This window comes from Mobula birostris, chromosome 14 (genome assembly GCF_030028105.1).
Source record: "Mobula birostris isolate sMobBir1 chromosome 14, sMobBir1.hap1, whole genome shotgun sequence".
Taxonomy (NCBI): domain Eukaryota; kingdom Metazoa; phylum Chordata; class Chondrichthyes; order Myliobatiformes; family Myliobatidae; genus Mobula; species Mobula birostris.
The window spans coordinates 8088008-8103866 of NC_092383.1; the positions used below are offsets into that span (position 1 = coordinate 8088008).

The 15859-nt window shown below is 42.5% G+C and overlaps 1 protein-coding gene across 1 annotated transcript in view; it reads right to left on the reverse strand.

The window, feature by feature from the left end:
* Positions 1-7114: 7114 nt before the first annotated feature.
* Positions 7115-15859, reverse strand: part of LOC140209684 (ceroid-lipofuscinosis neuronal protein 6 homolog) — a 50214-nt gene continuing 41469 nt past the window's right edge. The window contains exon 8 of the mRNA XM_072278057.1: positions 7115-14319. Within this exon, the coding sequence (XP_072134158.1) occupies positions 14049-14319 (271 nt within the window). The 3' untranslated portion in view covers positions 7115-14048. The remainder of the gene's footprint in view (positions 14320-15859) is intronic.

Here is a 15859-nt window from a genome sequence, read left to right on the forward strand (position 1 = left end):
GACTCTCTCCACCTTCGATAACCTGATGAGAACTGGTTCATGGACCTCCAGTTTAGTCCTTCTGCAGTCAGTAATCAGCTCTTTGGTCTTGCAGACATTGAGTGAGAGGTTATTGTTGTGACACCACTCAGCCAGATTTTCAATCTCTCTCCTATATGCTGATTCAGCACCAACTTTAATTCAGCCAACGGCAGTGGTTTCGCCAGCAAACTTGAATATAGCATTGGGGCTGTGCTTAGCTTCGTAGTCATAGGTACAAAGTGAGTCGAGCAGGGGTTAAGCACATTGCCCTGTAGTGCACCTGCACTGACGATGATTGTGAAGGAGGAGAAGACAACGATGAACCAATTTACCAATTTTATTCTTTGTAAACAACTTGAGTCCCTGATTGAGAGAGTACTGTTTTTCAACTGCGTAATTTAGATTTATCAGCTGCATATTTCTGAGGACTAGGTAGTACAACATATTATAGATTAAAAAGAACAGTTTGCAGTAACTTAAAACTCCAATGATTATTATCACTGCCCATTACGCCATTGGTCCTCCATCTCTGGCGTTGTTCACAGCTTCCTTCATCATGTCTGTAGGTTCCTCTCAGTTTTTACTACTGTCAGCCATGCAAGTCCTGGGTAGACTGACATGATGCAGAATACCATCGATGTAGAAAGATTGTTCATTGCTGCTTCCATAACAATTTTGTTTGACCAGTCAGGGTTGTTAGCCCTGAGCTGAGCCCCTGAACCTGAGGACTAGTGGACCGCTCTTAGTCTGGCCTCTACCCTTTGACCTGTTTGGCATGGGTGACCCCACCAAAAGCCAAAGTATAAAGCCCTGACTTCAGCCAACATGGCTCTCCAGGTCATTGAGGCATGCAAGCCTCCAAACCACAACATAGTTGTAGTACTCTTGGGCGCTAAAACTCCAATGCTCTTGTTTAAGTTCTACAAAGCCATGCCTCTCCCTGTCTGAGCCAGCTTTGTTTGATCCCGCTGCAAGTTCCACAACCCTCTGACTCCGTACTCTTGGTTTTGGACTCCCTTACGCCATCGGCCAATTAAACACAAATTCCTGGAGTTCCTTCTGTAGCTATTCCAGCTGTGCCTCGGTGGGTCGTGCTCTCCTCTCTCTGTAATGGGTTCTGAGTTTGAGTCCACACAAACACATAAAGCTAGCTGGGACCCCAGTGAGTTACACTGAAACTCATCCACTCTCACAGGAAAATGTACAACTTGATTACATTACTTCAAAGGAGGGCAGCGAAGATGGGTCCTGTTAGCCACCCAACACCTGCCCTTCAGAATCAGAATCAGGTTTAATATCACTGGCATATGTCGTGAGATTTGTTGTTATGCAGCAGCAGTACATTGCAATACGTAATAAAAACTAAATTATAATGAGAAGTATATGTATTAAAAAAGTTAAATTAAATAAGTGGTGTAAAAAGAGAAGAAAAAGTATTGGGGTAGTGTTCATATGTTCAATGTCCATTCAGAAATCTGATGGCAGATGGGAAGAAGCTGTACCTGAATTGTTGGGTGTGTGTCTTCAGGCTCCTCCGCTCTGATGGTAGCAATGAGAAGAGGGCTTGTCCTTTGTGATGGGGGTCCTTAATGATGGATGCTACCTCGTTGAGGCATAACTCATTGAGGATGTTGGAGAGGCTAGTCCCCATGATGGGGCTGTCTAAGTTTACAGCTTTCTGCAGCTGTGTAGTGAGCTCCCCGCCAGACCAGTCGGCAATGCAACCAGTTAGAATGCTCTCCATGGTACATCTGTAGAAATTTGCTAGTGTCTTTGGTGACATACTGAGCCTCCTCAAACTCTTAATGAAATATAGCCTCTGTCCACCTTCTTGGTAACTGTATCGATATGTTGCACCCAGGATAGATCCTCAGAGATGTTGACAACCTGAGACTAGAAATTGCTCACTCTTTCCACTTCTGATCTCTCTATGAGGACTGGTGTGTGTTCCCTCATAAAGTCCACAATCAATTCTTTGCTCTTACTGACCAAATAATATTTTCAGTAACTATTATGGATAATTGATTAACTTACATTGTTATCCATAGCAGCTTCCCACGTACAGATTGGCTGATGTGTTTTCTAAGTACACTGGTGATTCAATGAAGTTCAAAGCCCGAAGGTCAATCGATAGTCTGGAGGTCGGAGCCCAATGATCAAAGCCTGGAGACTGGAGACTGGAGACTAGAGGCCCAGAGGCCTGTCTGTGTGTATGAGTGGGTGAGAGGAAGGAAAGGGGCTTCTTTCGTTGTCTTTGTTTGGTTGTTTGTTGTGTTCTGCCGAGTGTGTGGGCATGCCATGTTGGTACTGGAATGTGTGGGAGCATTTGCAGGCTGCCCACAACACATCCTAAGGTTGTGTTGATTGATAACGCAAATGAAGTATTTCTGAGTATGTTTCAATGTACGTGATAAATAAATGAATCTGAAAGCTACTGTAGGAATGTAATTCCTTCTCTAATAAAATTCAGGTCATTGCTTGAGTTTTTAGCTTCCAGTTTTCCCAAGTCTCCATGGTTGTGACAGGACCCATCACCCTTCCCCCCCCCCCTTCGTACCATCTGTGATGATCTCCAACATTGCAAGGTGTTTACCAGATGTCAAGGAAGCCTTGTCTGAAGTGCCCTGCAGATTCTCTGGCTGCCATACATTGACCGTAATGGTAAGAGGGCTAAGTCCTGTGTTGTGTGATATTGTTCTGAATACACGTGCAAGATTCATTCGATTTTTGATCGAGATACTTAAAAGAAGAAACAATTTTGCTAAAATTAATGACCAAGGAACTACACAATCAGAGTAAATTCAAGGAACTGGAATTAAATTTCAGCAGCGCATCAGTCAACTTTACTGGGAGCTTTATTCAGAGATTATGAAAGGGTATGAAGATTGCAGCGGCTATGTCTGATCACTCTATAATAAACTAGAGATCAGTGAAAATAGGTCGAGTTTTGTTCTAATGCAATGCACGAGGCCAGATGCAGATCAATGCTTTTTCTCCCTCTTTTCTATAATCTATTTAAGAGTTTATTCTGTGGATATAAAGAGCTTAACGTTCCAAATGACTGAGCAGCAAAATAAATGCTGAGATGTCTTCCCAAGTATTTCAGTTTTTCAGGCCGTAATGAAATAGCCTGGATTTTGTAATTTTGGTTTAAATCAAATCCCCATTTAAATCCAGGGAGAGTCTCATCCTCCATCTGGGCACGTTGCAGCCCTCAGGACTGAAATGTGACTAGCTTAGATGGGCCTCTTGCTAAGCATGGACTGGTTGGGCTGAATGGCCTCTTCATTTGCTGTTTGACTCTATGACTCAGTATTGACTCCAGCAACTTCAGATAACCAGCCTCCTCTGTTTGTGTCAGAACTACCCATTTCAGATGTTAGGATATCCGAATGCAATTTTAACTCGGTTTTGTTTCTGTCTCCATAGCTGGGTATGCTGTTTGGTCTGCTGGGTATTACCAGCATTCCTTTTTGTTTCAGGTTTCCAACATCTGCCATGTTCTGCAACTCTCTGTCCCAGTTTGTTCCATTATTTTCAAAGTTCAAAGAAAATTTATTATCAATGTACATGTATGTCACCATATGCAGCCCTGAGATTCATTGTCTTGTGGGGGTACCCAATAAATCTATAGAATTATAAGCATAGCATAATCAATGAAAGACCACATCAACCTGGGTGTTCCACCAGTGCTTAAAAGACAACAAACTATGCAAATACAGAAAGAAAGAACTAATAATAATAAATAAGCAATAAATATCGAGTACATGAGATGAAGAGTCCTTGAAAGTGAGTCCATTTTTTGTGGGAACATTTCAATGAAGGGACAAGTGAAGTTGAGTGAAGTTATTCCCTCTGGTTCAAGAGCTTGATGGTAACTGTTCCTGAACCTGGGGGTGTGAGTCCTGAGGCTCCTCTATGTTCTTCCTGATGGCGGCAACAAGAAGAGAACATGTCCTGGGTGGTTCTTCCCCTCTCACTAAAGTTTAAAGGCATCCATTAGTCTTGCGAGACCGTGGATCTGCGCCTGGAAAGTCTTCATTCTCCAGGGCGCAGGCCTGGGCAAGATTGTATGGAAGACCAGCAGTTGCCCATGCTGCAAGTCTTCCCTCTCCATGACACCAATGTTGACAAGGAAAGGGCATTAGGACCCATACAGCTTGGCACCAGTGTCGTCGCAGAGCAATGTGTGATTAAGTGCCTTGCTCAAGGACACAACATGTTCCCTCGGCTGGGGTTCGAACTCACGACCTTCAGGTCGCTAGTCCAATGCCTTAACCACTTGGCCATGTGCCTCTCACTAACTGCCCTGATTAAATAATAAACTAGATGGCATCAAAAGCCATAATACCGCCTGGACAAACTTGGTCTCTTCCTATCGTAGATGTTTCTTATGTTCACTCCACCCTACCCCTTCCCTGCAATTGAAAACAGTAGCACTAGGATACGGTCAAGGCTTTGGGTGGATGCATGACTGGGAATAGGAGTGTAGAGTACGGACTGATTGTCTGGCGTTTTTGTTGTACAAATATTACTGAGGGAGGAGCTACAAGAGCCTCAGCTCAGTGATCGGGAACAGCTTCCTCCCCACCATCATCAGATTTCTGAACAGTTCATAAACCTATGACCACAACCTCATTATTCTTTTTTTTGCACTATTAAATTATTTTGTAATTTATACAAATTTCGTATCTTTGCACTGTACTGCTCCTGCAAAACAACAAATTTCACATCATAATTTGGTGAAAATAAACCTGATTCTGATTCAAACCATGTCTAAGTAAAACACAGGTGCAACAGGCCCATTACCTGGGAGGGTGCAAAACTATCAGCAGCGTAGGTCTTTTACACAGAGAGGTAGGTGTGTGGATCACGCAGACTGGGGTGGTGGTAGAAGCTGAATTATTAGGGACATTTAAGAGACTCTTAGGCATTTGGATGCAAGGAAAATGGAGGAATATGTGAGAAGGAAGCATCAGATCTTGTAGAAGGTTAAAAGGCCAGCACAGCATTATGGGTTGAAAGGCCTGTGCTGTGCTATACTGTTCTATATTCTTTACAGATCTTCCATTCTGATAGGACCTGAAGCTGTAGTCACAAGCATACCCAAGTGGAGAAGCACATTCTGCATTGAGGATGAATAATTGCCCCTTGATTATGGAATAATCAAGCAGGGAAACATAACAGCTTGCATAGTTCTTTTAACTATTCCAAAAGATTTGAAACACCAATCAACCTAAATCTTTTCAAAGTAATTAAAAAAAATTTAGATACAGTAAAAAATACAAGAGACATATAACTGAACAAAGTGTTGCCCATCTTTTGTTCTGCGCTTTGGATGTGGACTTTGGACTATAGATTCTTTTTTCACTTAATAGTTTTTGTATTCTGTTTTTCTCGTCTGATGTTCTCGTTTTTTTTTGTGAAGGGGGATTTGCGGGTTGATGTCCTTGGTCCATTTTTGTTCTTTTTTTTGCGGGGAGGTGGGATTTGGGAGTTGATGATCATGTTGCCTTTCTTGGTATTATGGCTACCTGGAGAATTGAAGAATTTCAGAGTTGTATACTTTGGTAATAAATGAACCTTTGAAAAATGAATTAGTGATTAAGTGTCTTACTCAGTGGTGATTTCTCAAATAGTTTGATAACTGAAATGTTTGCATGAATCTGTGCACACTTATCATCCTCCAGCTATCCTGCGCCCACCCCACCTATTTATTCTGGCATCTTCCTCCTTTCTTCTCAGCCCTGAAGAAGGGTCTTGGCCTGAAATGTCAATGGTTTATTCATTTCCATAGAAGCTGCCTGACCTGCTGAGTTCCTCCAGCATTTTGTATGTGCTGCTTTGGATTTCCAGCATCTGCAAATCTTCTCATGTTTATGACTTTCTGATCTGTGTTTGGATGCACTTGCCTAAGTCCAACACAGTTTGAGCGAGAACATTAAAACTTTCAGATCCTTTACCAATTTCTGCATCACCAAAAACCGTTTGCTATTCTCAAGAAAGGAAATTTTACAAAATATCATTTATACAGCTTGCTATCACATGATCAACACACTATGGAACCTACATGCTTCCAAGATCTATTTATTGAGATACAGCACGGAACAGGCCCTTTGACCCACACCACCCAGCAATCTCCCAACTTAACCCTCGCCTAATCACAGGGCAATTTACAATGACCAATTAACCTACCAACCAGTACAATTTTGGACTGTGGGAGGAAACCGGAGCCTCTGGAGGAAACCCACACGGTCATGGGGAGAATGTGTAAACTCTCCACAGGCAGTGGTGGGAACTGAGCTTGGGCTGCTAGTACTGGAAGGTGTTGTGACTATGCTACCATGCTGCCCTAAGATGATAAGAATGACATTTGGAAGTTCCATAACAGTGTAGTCCTAATCAAATAATCTTTTTCCCTAGATATTCCGCATTGCATGCTGGTTTTTCAGAGATGACTAACAAACTTTGGGGTTCTGACTTATTAATCCAAAATGGAGTGCCTCGGTAGGGTAGCAACCTCACTATGGCTCAGGGCTTCCCAGCCTTCAGACTTCAACACTGGCATCATCTATAAGAAGTTTGTACGCTCTCTTTGTGAACGTGTGGGTTTCTTCCGGGTGCTCCAGTTTCCTGCCACAGTCCAAGGATGTACTGGTTAGTATGTAAATTGTAAATTCTCCCGTGATAGGGCTACGGTTTGATAGGTAGGTTTCTAGGCGGTGCTGCTCATTGGACTGGAAGAGCCTGTTCTGCACTGTACAGTACCTCTAAATAAATAAATACACGTTGCATGTTTTACACAGGACTAAATCTGTGCTTCCATTTTGTACCTGCCATTGTCAGCCACCTTACAATGTGATAGTGTCGTTTCTTGTTGTATATCCTGCTAACACATCACAGCACATACCTAATACATGTATACAGCCAATCAAATTGATTCTTGATGAACTTTCATCCGAGCCCAGGTCAATGACAGGGATGTCAAATGTTTACAGTATACTGTGTCCAAAGTTACATTTCAAGTAGTTTTTCAGATGCATAAAATCTAAAATGTAAAAGAAGTTTTAATTCTGATTATTATCAAGCCATCAACATTAAAGTATGCAGAATATACAGCACACAATTGGAGGAAGTTCTGTCACAAGGCAAATAAACAGTTAAACTTAAATTCCAAGCAAACTGAAACAAACTCAAACGAATCATCCACAGCCAGTGAACACAAGGGGATATAGACCTCTACTGAGTTTGGTTACACTATGGAGTTGAGCCTGTTTTAGTTCTGTCTTGCCATTGTCACACTCTTTACATTGTGATACAGTGTTGTTTCTTGCTTCATGTTCAACCTCAAAGTACATTTATTATCAAAGTATGTATACAACATACAACCCCGAACTTCGTCTTCTCCCCAGACAGCGACGAAACAAAGAGTCATGGAACCAACTCGTTCAAATGAAAACATCAACACCCCTTCCCTCCCCATGCGCAAACAAAAGAAATCGCACAAACAGCAACAAAAAAAGTGAGCAAAGTACAGAATATAAAACCTAAAATCAAAAGGCATATTTCAGTTCAGTTCAATGCTCATGCTGCCGATTCAAAAATCGCCCAGAAGTAGCAACAGAAAAAGGAGCAACCAGAATTAGAACTCATCATGCCTGAATTAGAGTCCAAACCTACAAACCATATTGATTAAACCTTGCTCTGACACCATCAAGGGAGAGGGAGATTATTTGAATACAAGGACCTTCCCTCGAGAGCAGCGAGCAAGAGGGAGACAGAGACCACAGGCAGACACCCTCCCCTGGCAATAACGAGTAAGGGGCTGGTAGACGGCGCTAAACACTCGCATGCCCTCTGCACCCACCTCAATGATTGCTGTCTTTCCCGGCCCTTTAATCAGTGAGAGATGGAGTTGTTAATAGGCTCACGCACAGCATATTCCTACTACATGTAAATGTACACAGCTAATAAATTTGATTCTTGATCCTTTAAGATCTATGTCTATCTATCTACCTATGTGTGTGTGTGTGTGTGTGTGTGTGTATGTGTATTCTCCTGTCTATGGTAACACAGTGCAAAAACAACTTCAACATTTTATTACGCCCATTGATAAGTGGACATGAAATAGCTATTAAAAGCAGATTGAGGACTCAGCTACACATACCATAGGATCAATATCTCAGCAATGGTTATAATTTCACAATGGAAATTCATCTACAGAATCAGACAGCTCAGAAAACCATTCTGTCCATCGACCAAGTAGTGGGTTGTTGTAAGTTTAGTCCCACTAGTCTGCGCATACCCCCTCCCCTGCTCCTTCATTATTGCCCTGTGAATTGGACTTCTTCAATTATTTATCTAGTTGCCTGATGAGATTACGATTGGATCCATTTTCCTGATGCCTCTGGGCAGTTCTGTCCTGATGATGACATTGTGCACTGTGAGAGAAAATGAATTCGCCACCTCCCAATCCTCAGCAATGATCTGAAATTTGTGCCAACACACACACACACACACACAAATGCTGGAGGAACATTGTGTTCCACCAGCATTTTGTGTGCGTGTTGCTTGGATTTCCAGCATCTGCAGAACCTATTATATTATCAGAAATCTGTATTCTCTTTAGCAGTCATATTGTTTGATGGAAAGAACTCTTCTTTCATCAAAACCTGAAGTGAAGTGTAGAAAGAATTGTTGATCCAACTCTATATCTAATGGACATTCAGCAAAAACTTACTCAAGATTGTTTAATGTCATTTCCAGTCATCATAGAAACATAGAAAATAGGTGCAGGAGTAGGCCATTCAGCCCTTCGAGCCTGCACCACCATTCAGTATGATCATGGCTGATCATCCAACTCAGAACCCTGTACCAGCCTTCCCTCCATACCCCCTGATCCCTTTAGCCACAAGGGCCATATCTAACTCCCTCTTAAATATAGCCAATGAACTGGCCTCAACTGTTTCCTGTGGCAGAGAATTCCACAGATTCACCACTCTCTGTGTGAAGAAGTTTTTCCTAATCTCGGTCCTAAAAGGCTTCCCCTTTATCCTCAAACTGTGACCCCTCGTTCTGGACTTCCCCAACATCGGGAACAATCTTCCTGCATCTAGCCTGTCTAATCCCTTTAGGATTTTATACGTTTCAATCAGATCCCCCCTCAATCTTCTAAATTCCAACGAGTATAAGCCTAGTTCATCCAGTCTTTCATCATATGAAAGTCCTGCCATCCCAGGAATCAATCTGGTGAACCTTCTTTGTACTCCCTCTATGGCATGGGTGATCATGGTTTTGATCATGACTGTTCTAGGCAATTTTTTTCTACAGAGTGGTTTGCCATTGCCTTCTTCTGGGCAGTGTCTTTACAAGACAGGTGACCCCAGCCATTATCAATACTCTTCAGAGATTGTCTGCCTGGCGTCAGTGGTCACATAACCAGGACTTGCGATATGTACCGGCTGCTCATATGACCGTCCACTACCTGCTCCCACAGCTTCACATGACCCGGATCAGGAGGCTAGGCAGGTGCTACACCTTACAACTCCTTTGGTACAGACTCATCTTCACCGTAGCACCCATTTCCAGAACACAAGCGTAAAGGAGAACAATTGTTACTCTGGGTGCAGCACAAAAAAACACAATGAGATAAAGAACACAATAATAAAAAATGCACAATAAATATAGTTCATAAGATAACTTATATACATAGATTAATTTTACATCCAAAAAATGACTCTAGGCATAGGAGTGTCTGTACGTAAGGAAATTATAAAGTAGTGGTGGGTTGGTAATCAGCCTTACTGTGCAGCTCCAGTGCCATATTCAAGTTTGCTGACGACACCACTGTTGTAGACTGAATCAAAGGTGTTGACAAATCTGGTTGAGTGATGCCACAACATCCTTGTACTCAATGTCAGCAAGACCAAGTAGCTGATTATTGACTTCAGGAGGAGGAAACCAGAGGTCCATGAGCCAGTCCTCATCAGAGGATCAGAGGTGGAGATGATCAGCAACTTTAAATTCCTCGGTGTTGTTCCAGTCCTGGGCTCAGCATGTAAATACAATTATGAAGAAAGCATTAGTGCCTTTACTTCCTTAGGATTTTGTGAAGATTCGGCGTAACATCTAAAAGTTTGACTAACTTCTATAGATGTGTGCTGGAGAGTATATTGATTAGCTGCATCACCGCCTGGTATGGAAACACCAACGCCCTTGAACAGAAAATCCCACAAAGAGTAGTGGATATGGCCCAGTCCAACATTGGGTAAAGCCTCCCCACTACTGAGCACATCTACATGAAACTTTGTTACAGGAAAGCAGCATCCATCATCAGAGACCCCACCACCCAGGATATGCTCTCTTCTTGCTGCTGCCTTCAGGGAGAAGGTACAGGCGCCTCAGGACTCATACTCACCAGCTAAAGGACCAGTTATTACCCCTCAACCATCAGGCTCTTGAACCAAAGGGGGATAACTTCATCCAACTTCAATTGCTCTGTCACTGAAATGTCACCACAACCTATGGACTCACTTTGAAGGACTCTTTATGTCATGTTCTCGATATTTATTGCTTATTTATTTATTATTATAATTTCTTTCTGTTTGTATTTGCGCACTCTGTTGACTTTTGCAAACTGGTTGAACACCCAAGTTGGTGCAGTCTTTCATTGGTTCTATTATTGCTCATATTCTATTATAGATTTATTGAGTACACCCACAAGAAAATGAATCTTAGGTTGTACATAGTGGCCGATATGTACTTTGAACTTTGCTTGTGGAAGGTGACTTTTTGAGTCTGGCGGTCCTGGCATGGATGTTACATAGCCTCCTCCCTGACGGGAGTGGGATGAATGAGTTAATCCAGGTCTCTGACACTGTCCATTTACCACTCCATCCGAGGATGTGCTGGGGGAATGCCTGCAAGTGTCCTCATGCTTCCGGCATCAACAGAGCATGCCCACAAATTACTTAACCTTAATGCATACATTTTTGGACTGAGGGAGAAATTGGGACACCTGGAGTCACAGGGAGAATGTACAAACTGCTTATAGGCAGCAGCAGGAATCAAACCCTAATTGCTGGCATTGAAAAGCATCACGCTAACAGCAATGCCACCATGTGGGATAGTGGGGCACTGCAGGTGGTGGCACCCCTGTTTACCTTCCCCACTTTACTGTTAGAGGTTGTGCCGTCATTGATTAGCCGGACTCTGAAAACTTGCTCTCATCCCTGATCCCTGCTGTCGCCTGGTCTAAAATTATCGTTATTAAATAGATAACACACACAAAATTGGTGGAGGAACTCAACAGGCCGGGCAGCAGCTGTGTAGAGGAATAAAGAGCTGATGTTTCCAGCCGAGATTCTTCATCAGGACCTGATGAAAGGTCTCGGCCCAAAACATCAACAACCTTGATGAAGTCTTGCAGGCCGAAACGTCGACTGTTTATTCCTCTCCATAGATGCTGCCTGACCTGCTGAGTTCCTCTAGCATTTTGTGTGTTTTACTCGGAATTTCCAGCATCTGCAAAATCTCAATAGATAATAATCAGTATCCGAACCAAACACAGACATCTGAAGGTGGGATTCATCTTTTAATATTCCATTGAAGACTGCGGACAAACTGCAGGTGACAGCAGTATCACCAATTATAATGTGCATTTGAAATGACCCCATCTTACAGCAGAGGGACCTGTTAAAAACCTCAATGGCTCGTTAGTCCAGCCGAACAAAGGTCCATATCTATGTGGCTTCTCGTTGTGGCCATGCTTGTTGGCCATCATATCACCTCTGGCATGCCCTCTTTTCATTGCTACCATCAAGGAGGAAGCTCAGGAGCCTGAAGACACCCACTCAACATCTTAAGAACAGTTTCTTTCCTTCCATCATCAGAGTTCTCCATGGACAATAAACCCAGAAACACTACCTCACTATTTTGCTCTACTTATTTAATATAACTCTTTCTTAATGTTTCTTATTGTAATTTATTTATATACAGTGGCATGCAAAGGTTTGCGCACCCCCGGTCAAAATTTCTGTTACTGTAAATAGCTAAGCAAGTAAAAGATGACCTGATTTCCAAAAGGCATAAAGTTAAAGATGACACATTTCTTTACTATTTTAAGCAAGATTACTTTTTTATTTCCATCTTTTATAGTTTCAAAATAACAAAAAAGGAAAAGGGCCCAAAGCAAAAGTTTGGGCCCCCTGCATGGTCAGTACTTAGTAACACCCCCTTTGGTAAGTATCACAGCTTGTGAACACTTTCTGTAGCCAGCTAAGAGTTTTTCAATTCTTGTTTGGGGGATTTTCGCCCATTCTTCCTTGCAAAAGGCTTCTAGTTCTGTGAGATTCTTGGGCCATCTTACATGCACTGCTCTTTTGAGGTCTATCCACAGATTTTTGATGATGTTTAGGTCTGGGGGCTGTGAAGGCCATGGTAAAAACCTTCAGCTTGCACCTCTTGAGGTAGTCCATTGTAGTTTTTGAGGTGTGTTTAGGATCATTATCCTGTTGTAGAAGCCATCCTCTTTTCATCTTCAGCTTTTTTACAGATGGTGTGATGTTTGCTTCCAGAATTTGCTGATACTGTATTTAATTGAATTCATTCTTCCCTCTACCAGTAAATGTTCCCCGTGCCACTGGCTGCAACACAAGCCCAAAGCATGATCAATCCACCCCTGTGCTTAACAGTTGGAGAGGTGTTCTTTTCATGAAATCCTGCACCCTTTTTTCTCCAAACATACCTTTGTTCATTGCGGCCAAAAAGTTCTGTTTTAACTTCATCAGTCCACAGGACTTGTTTCCAAAATGCATCAGGCTTGTTTAGATGTTCCTTTGCAAACTTCTGACGCTGAATTTTGTGGTGAGGATGCAGGAAAGGTTTTCTTCTGATGACTCTTCCATGAGGGTCATATTTGTGCAGGTGTCGCTGCACAGTAGAACAGTGCGCCACCACTCCAGAGTCTGCTAAATCTTCCTGAAGGTCTTTTGCAGTCAAACGGGGGTTTTGATTTGCCTTTCTAGCAATCCTACAAGCAGTTCTCTCGGAAAGTTTTCTTGGTCTTCCAGACCTCAACTTGACCTCCACCATTCCTGTTAACTGCCATTTCTTAATTACATTACGAACTGAGGAAACGGCTACCTGAAAACGCTTTGCTATCTTCTTATAGCCTCCTCCTGCTTTGTGAGCATCATTTATTTTAATTTTCAGAGTGCTAGGCAGCTGCTTAGAGGAGCCCATGGCTGCTGATTGTTGGGACAAGGTTTGAGGAGTCAGGGTATTTATAAAGCTTTGAAATTTGCATCACCTGGCCTTTCCTAACGATGACTGTGAACAAGCCATAGCCCTAACAAGCTAATTAAGGTCTGAGACCTTAGTAAAAGTTATCTGAGAGTTCAAATCTCTCGGGGTGCCCAAACTTTTGCATGGTGCTCTTTTCCTTTTTTTCACTCTAAAATTGTACAAAACAAAAATAATACACTAATCTTGCTTAAAATGCTGAAAAGAATGTTTCATCTTTAACTTTATGACTTTTGGAGATCTGTTCATGTTCTACTCACTTAACTATTCACAGTAACAGAAATTTTGACCAGGTTGCCCAAACATTTGCATGCCACTGTAAATATTTATTATAATCTACAGTTTGTTTTTATGTATTGCACTATACTGCTGCCACAAAACCACAAATTTCATGGCATATGTCAGTGATATTAAACCTGATTCTGATTCTGCTCTGCTCTGGAAAGAAGTGAAATAGATTTCTTGTGCTGAGGTGCATTGGGGCATCAGATGGATGTCTTGCATTGCTTTATTGCATTTCCTGCAGGTTTAAAGGAGCCGTCTCCTGGCAGGTGTGTTGTGGGATGGGGGTTTGGCATATATGATACTGCCATACCCTTCACCAGTCTTTACCTGGAACGGTCATTTGTTGGTGAGGCAAGAGTCTGCGAGCTTCAGTAGAAGCTTTGATTGACTGTGAGAGAGGCAGCCAAGCCTCAGGTTGAGGAACATTGCCCGTCAGAATCCTACTGCGCTTTCTTAATATGGAGGGTGTAGTATGCCCAGGGCTCTGGAACATACATAACCCCGGGGTACTTTCTCCGGAGAATTTTGTCATTCCATAGGAAGGCTACCCAAGCAGAGATCAGGACCAGTGCGATGCAGAACGAATAGAAGAGAAATAGGCCATTGCTGTCCATAACCAACCCTTGGCGCTTTTTATGCATCACTGTTGCCATCATGGCAAAGGTGGTGAAGATGTAGAGGACGAAGATCTGGCCCTCGGTCACCAAGTACCTGGAACGACACAGCAGGGGAATAGATGAGTAAGCAACCTTCATTTAATGCCCAGATATTCAGAGGGAACCTTAGGCAGAGTTTCCAACACATCCCACTTCGACCCTCCCCCACAGCTCGAGGTAAGACCAGGAGCAGAATTAGGCCATTCAACTCCTCGAGTCTGCTCCGCCATTCAATAATGGCTGATTTATTTTCCCTCACAACCCCCATTCTCCAGACTTCCTCCACAACATTAGACACCCTTACTCATCAAGACCCCATCAACCTCTGCTTTAAATACACCCAGTAACTTGGCCTCCACAGCTGCCTGTGGCTAAGCTCTGGCTAAAGAAATTCCTCCTCCTCTCTGTTCTAAAGGGATATCCTTCTATTCTGTGGCTGTGATCTCTGGTCCTAGACTCTCCCGCTATTGGAAATATCTTTTGAATGTCTACTCTACCTCAACCTTTCAATGTTCAATAAGTTTTGATGAGATCACCCCCCCCCCAGCAATTCTTGTGAACAACAGTGAGTACAGGCTCAGAGCCATCATATGCTCCTCATACATTAACCCTTTCATTCCTGGACTAAATCTTCTAACCCTCCTCTGAACCCTCTCCAATGCCAGCCAACCCTTTCTCAGATAAGGGGCCCAAACTTGCTCACAGTACTCCAAATGTGGTCTGACCAAGGCCTTATAAACCCTCAGCATTATATCCTTGCTTTTATATTCTTGTCCTCTTGAAATGAATGCTAACATTGCATTTGCCTTCCTTACTACTGACTCGATTTGCAAGTTAATTTTTAGGGAATCCTGCACTAGGACTCCCAAGTCTCTCTGCACTTCCAATTTCTGAATTCGATGCCCTTTTAGAAAGTAGTCTTTACCTTTATTCATTCTACTAAAGTGAATGACCATATACTTTCCTACGCTGAATTCCATCTGACAGTTCTTTGCCCATTCTCCTAATCCGTCTGAGCCCTCCTGCAGACTCCCTACTTTCCAAACACTTCTTGCCCCTCCACCTATCTTTGTATCATCTGCAAACTTGGCCAGAAAGCCACAGGTACCTGTTGTGATAGCACACAGGAGGGAACAGCAGGGGACGATACATTTAGGAAATTCCTCCTCACACAAAGAAAGCATTTAACTCCTGTTTTAAATGATTTCTGACAATCTTGATGGAAATAATGGTTGTTCCTCATAGAGTATTGAATGCTCATGTGAAGGAAAGAATCCCTAGATCATGTATATATGGGATAACTGGATGCTGAGACTGAAGATCCCACAGTGATATATTGACCTGCTTTACAGTGCCAATGATTACTGTTCGAGATTCAATTCCCACCACTGTCTGTAAGGATCTGGGCCGTACCCTCCAAATATTTGGACCTGCCTCTCGGTTTTTTTGGACTACCTTACTTTCCATTTTTCTATTTTCTATTTATGATTTATAATTGAAATTTTTAATATTTACTAATTTTTAATGTTTTTAATATTTAATATTTGTAATCCAGGGAGCGGGAAGCGCAGAATCAAATATTGCTGTGATGATTG